General features: G+C 49.9%; 1 protein-coding gene across 1 annotated transcript; it reads left to right on the forward strand.

The window, feature by feature from the left end:
* Window positions 1–3,131: 3,131 nt before the first annotated feature.
* On the forward strand, window positions 3,132–4,385 carry LOC311370653 (fibroblast growth factor 23-like; the record flags this gene model as incomplete). Its single annotated transcript, XM_084488997.1, has 3 exons — window positions 3,132–3,366; window positions 3,465–3,568; window positions 3,912–4,385. 3 exons carry the CDS (start codon window positions 3,132–3,134, stop codon window positions 4,383–4,385), a joined length of 813 nt encoding a protein of 270 aa, XP_084345123.1.
* Window positions 4,386–5,141: the final 756 nt, after the last annotated feature.

The raw sequence follows: 5,141 nt of genomic DNA on the forward strand, positions 1-5,141 counted from the left end.
TTATTACAGTGTTGGCCCTGCTGTCTTTGTTGTTCCACAGCCCCTCACCCTCCCCCCACTAACACACACACAAAGCGCACACGCATGCAAGAATGTGAATCTGCCAGGATGACCCCCCCCCCCCTCTTCGTACCTGAGCCCCCCACCCCACCCCACCCAGCACCCAGCACCCAGCACCCAGCACCCAGCCACAGGGACCTCGGGATTCCAGACGTAACCCAGGAGCTTCCTGGTCATCCCTCATCTCTTTTTAGTTCAAGGTCACCGCCATGGATCTGCCTTGACCCCGCCCCCCCCCCCCCCCCCCCACGGTGCTGCGTCCTTACGTCAGTGGTTGTTATTCGGCGGATGCCAAACCTCGGATATCATCTCCGCTCCGTTGATTGAACGCTCGCCACAGCGGCGTTTTGGGGGCATAAGGGATAAGAGATTCATCGTATGTGTTGTCGTTCTCCCCCTGGTCGGGACGGCGGTGGTGTTGTGCTGTTGGCCAGGGCACTTACTGTAGGCTAAAGCGCTATGACATGATGTTCCGCTTTGAAATGCAGCACCCAACACATGACACCCCCCACACACACACACACACACACACACACATCGCCCCACTGAGGAGAGCCGCCCTCCCTCGCGCCCAGCGCCTCGCTCTGCAGGCGCTGGCCGGTTGTAATTCTGTGGAATCGAGTGCAGAGGAGAGCAGAGGTTCAGCCGACGGAAAGCGACGGAGGGGGAGAGCAGGAGGAGGATATTTGAGTCACGCTCTCTTTTCAGCAGTACACTCTGTACTTTTCACGGTTTTAAGCTCTGGGACGGAGTGGCTCTCTCAGAATGTCAGAAGTCCCCCACCACTGCCGCTAACCGTAGCCGTTTTAGCCGACTAGCGCCGCGCCGCGCCGCGCCGCGCCGCGCCGGCGGACGTTCAGCTGTTCAGACCTGAGAGCAAACGGCTGGTTGTGATCGTCAAACAGCGACGATGGTTTGGTTTTGGTGAAATGGTCAACCATTGGGGCTGATTCGGGGCTGCGTTGGTCCGTTTGTAATTTTTTTATGTTAGCAATACGCCAAAGGCTAGCTCAGCGCTACAGCACAGCGCACAGCGCTATGACGCATCGGAGCTCGAGAGTTTGGCTCGAGTTTCTCTCGTGTACTTAAATAAAAAAGAATTGTTGCTCTTGTAGTCGAGGTTGCATGCGGTACCAGAAGGGTATTAACCACTTGTTTGGGACATTTAACGCAACTTGAAAGTCGGGGAATTTGATGGTGTGGACGTGGTATTTTGCGCATGCGCCGACCACACGACAAATGGCTGCTTCTCACGCCGACTCACGTGTCTCAATGCCTTTACTAGCACCTTATCGAGGATATCTTTCAAACATTATTTTAAAGGTGAATAAATAAGTGAATGTCTTTTTGTTTCACGCCTGAGCGATGTACGAGTGACGCGAAAGAGTGGAATCACTAAAAAAGAAAATGTGAGTTTTGCCCATTAAAAAAAAAAGCTCCCTCTTTGTTTTAGCTTTGACCAAAACATATGATCAAAAAAATATTTCTTATTATTTAAACCTTTTTTCACTGCGAGTACCATTTCTTTATAAATATATGGTGAGGATTTAAGTTTTTATTTTGCCATTCATCTCCGTTTCTCCAGTCTTCATATTGTGTCAGTGTGTCACCAGACCTGTTTTAACTGTGTTCCATTTGATCTTGTGTTCAGCGTTACTGTAAGGCCTGTTCATCTGTGTTCGCATATACCTCACCCTCTGCCTTAGTTTGAGTTTGCTAAGATGGTTGTAAATGATGAAGAAAACGAAAACCTTATTGAACCGTTTTAGTGAAAACGCAGAGTAAGGATTGTATGTGCTGTGCACAGTAGTCCACTGTATTCCTGATAACAATAAAGATGTTGATTTTGTTTTTTATGCCATTGGTATGTTTTTATTCTCCTGTCTCTTGTGTTTGTAGGGGGGGGTGCTGTGTGTGTGTGTGTGTGTGTGTGTGTGTGTGTGTGTGTGTGTGTGTGTGTGTGTGTGTGTGTGTGTGTGTGTGTGTGTGTGTGTGTGTGTGTGCGCGCACAGTGGGGGCTAGGTCGGTTACAGTTTCTATTTCATCATTCAAATGTTTTGATATTGAACGTTTTTGATATTACTATGTTGGTAGGTCTGCTGCAGCTAGTCATTTAATATTAATATGTATTCATAATCATTAATAACCTATCAATTTCTCTAAACAAACGCCATTTTGTTTTGACATTCGATTTATGGGAGTCTTTGCCAAGTGTGCTATATCAGTCGTTCACCACCAAGCGAACAACAAACGCACAAACGGACAGGAGCCAGAGTTCAGCGTGTTGTTAACGGCGCCATCTGCCGTCCGGACAGCGCCAGTGCTGCTCTGGTGCAGAAAATACTAAACTCTACTTGAACAGTGGACTTCATGGACATAACGTTACACTTACGTTGAAATTATTTTATAAAATATATAAATATATATACATATATATTTACATATACACATCATATATACACACATATAGGCCTACACGCCATATATATATATATATATCCATATATATATATATATATATATATACACACACACACATACTAATATTTTTTAAATATTTCTATACAAATATATATATTTTTTGTAAAGGAGTTAAAATTAAGGTTAAAACTAAAGTCAACGAAATGGAGACCTACAGTCGTGAATATTTTATGATTTATAAAGTTTACAATAAATGACGGTCATCGTAGGTCCAGAGGCATGGATATAGAACACCTCTCCAAAACAGACGTGCAAAAACAGACGTGCAAAAACAGTGCAACGGAGGGTGAGCCTACCTCTTCATCCTTCCCCAGACCTCCTGGAGGTGGGTCCATCCCTGGAGGTGGGTCCATCCCTGGAGGTGGGTCCATCCCTGGAGGTGGACCCACCCCTGTTGGAGGTGGACCGCACGCACAGTTCCTCCGACGGAAGCGCCTCTTCCGTCGGAGGAAAAGCCGCACATCTGCTTGGGGGCGAGCGCTGCGCGTAAAGACCTGAGCGCAGCGCGGCGGTCTGGGCCTTTAAATAGGGACGCTTCTGCCTCTGGCTCGACACATCATCTCCAGACGGCCAGCAGCCACAGCGTCAGGATGGAGGTCACCAAGAAGTCCGAGCTGATGGACACCGTGCTGGCGGTGCTCCTCGCGGTCCTCCAGGGGTTCCGGCTGGCGGAGTCCGTCCCCAACTCCTCGCCGCTGCTCGGCTCCAACTGGGGCTCCCCGCGGCGGTTCGTGCACCTGCAGGCGGCCACGGAGCTCAACACCTTCTACCTGGAGGTCATGGCCAGCGGCCTCGTGCGCAAGACCACCTCCAGGAGTCCCTACAGTAGGAGGACTTCTTAATATCCACAGTTCATGTTTTAGGATGGTTTTGGGTTTTGGGATCTTCCGTGTGTAATCTGTCGGATGTTCCTTCGCCCGCAGCTGTGCTGATCCTCAAGGCGGAGACCAGGGAGCGCGTGGCCATCCTGGGCATCAAGAGTAACCGCTACGTGTGCCTGGACCCCGAGGGGGGCCCCTACAGCTCGGTGAGGACCCCCCCCCCCCCCCCCGCTGCTCTACGGAAACACTGATCTGAACTAATGTGTGGAAATTTAAGTGGATTAAGTCAACCCCAAATCCACTTTGTTTCCCGGCGTCTTTTACGCGTCTTTTACGCACGTCTCCACCGACGCGTCGGTTAAAGTCTACAGTATGCAGGGCTTCACACACTGGTTTGACGGCTTGGCTGTCAAACCAGCTATAACTGGACCTATAGGGCCGTTATTAGTAGGCCTATTATTATTATTTATTTGTATTTTTAGTATTTTTAATAGTATGATGATCATGATGACGATGACGATGATGATGATGATGTTTGTTTTGGTGTAGTCCGTGTGCCACCGGGACAGCTGCCTCTTCACCCACCGGCTGCTGGAGACCCACCGGGACGTGTACTACTCGTGGCGCAGCGGGATCCTGCTGGACCTGGAGGCCTCGCGGCAGACCTTCACCGCGGGGCGCCACGTGCCGCCCGGGGCGCTCTTCTTGTCCGAGCGGAACACGGTGCCGCTCGAGCGCCTCACCCACCGCGACAAGAGGACCCGGGGCGCGCAGGCGCAGGCGGACCCGGTGGACCCCGCGGACCCGCACAGCGTGTTCCCGCGCACGCAGACCGAGGAGGGCTCCGACTCACGCGCCGTACCGGAGGATGACGCAGACTGGGACGCGGAACCGGGAGAGGGCGGGGGCGTCGGCGGTAACACCTCGAGGGAGACGCTCCCGGGGGCCCCGTCAGACGACGACCCGTGGCGCGTGCACTCTCTGGGCCCCGGGAGCCCCCGGTTCACCGGGACGACGGGCTGACGTGACGGGACTTGATTGACACATGTCACTAGACACGCGTCGTGGTGCTGGTTGTTGTTGTTGAGGTGGTTTTCCAGCTGGTCTGAGAGCCGCAATAAACATGACCGCGTCAGACGTGACGTTATCACGAGGGAAACAGAAAGTTTATTTCTGAAGGACCGAGAAGCTGGGAGTAAATTAATACTGAAAAACGTGACGCCAAATGTTGTGAATGGGACACAAATGAAAGGTTATAGTGACCAGCCTTTAAAGCATTCCTTACACTTAACTTAACAGCACTATGAGAACCAGACTAACACCAAACCGTGCCTGTAAGTGAATGCAGAAACATTGTCTTTGATAACTTCTACTTTTGTATTTATATTCTTTACTTGAAACATGTTGTGATATAATGTCTGCTTACTACACGCTACAAACGACCACCTAGTATTATTCTTTAGTCATTTCAAATCTGAACTCTTATCGACGCTCATTAAGAGCAGACAGTCTCTGAACATTTATTTATTTAAACCCCTTCCTTGCTGTTATTTATATTGTATGTATGTATATGTGTGTATTTATGTGCTCTATACTTCAGATGTACATATAAGGAAATGATCCGCACCTTTCAACGTGTGAGTGTCAAACGCTGTCTATAAATAAAACAGAATCAAGACCTCTGACTACTCTTTGTCTAAAGATCTCTGAACAGACCAACTACTGGGGAGCCTATGGTCCCCTAGGAGCCAAACGGGCCCTCATGGAAAACCTCAGGAT

The sequence above is a fragment of the Micromesistius poutassou genome, assembly GCF_964030765.1.
Source record: "Micromesistius poutassou genome assembly, contig: SCAFFOLD_6396, whole genome shotgun sequence".
Lineage (NCBI taxonomy): Eukaryota > Metazoa > Chordata > Actinopteri > Gadiformes > Gadidae > Micromesistius > Micromesistius poutassou.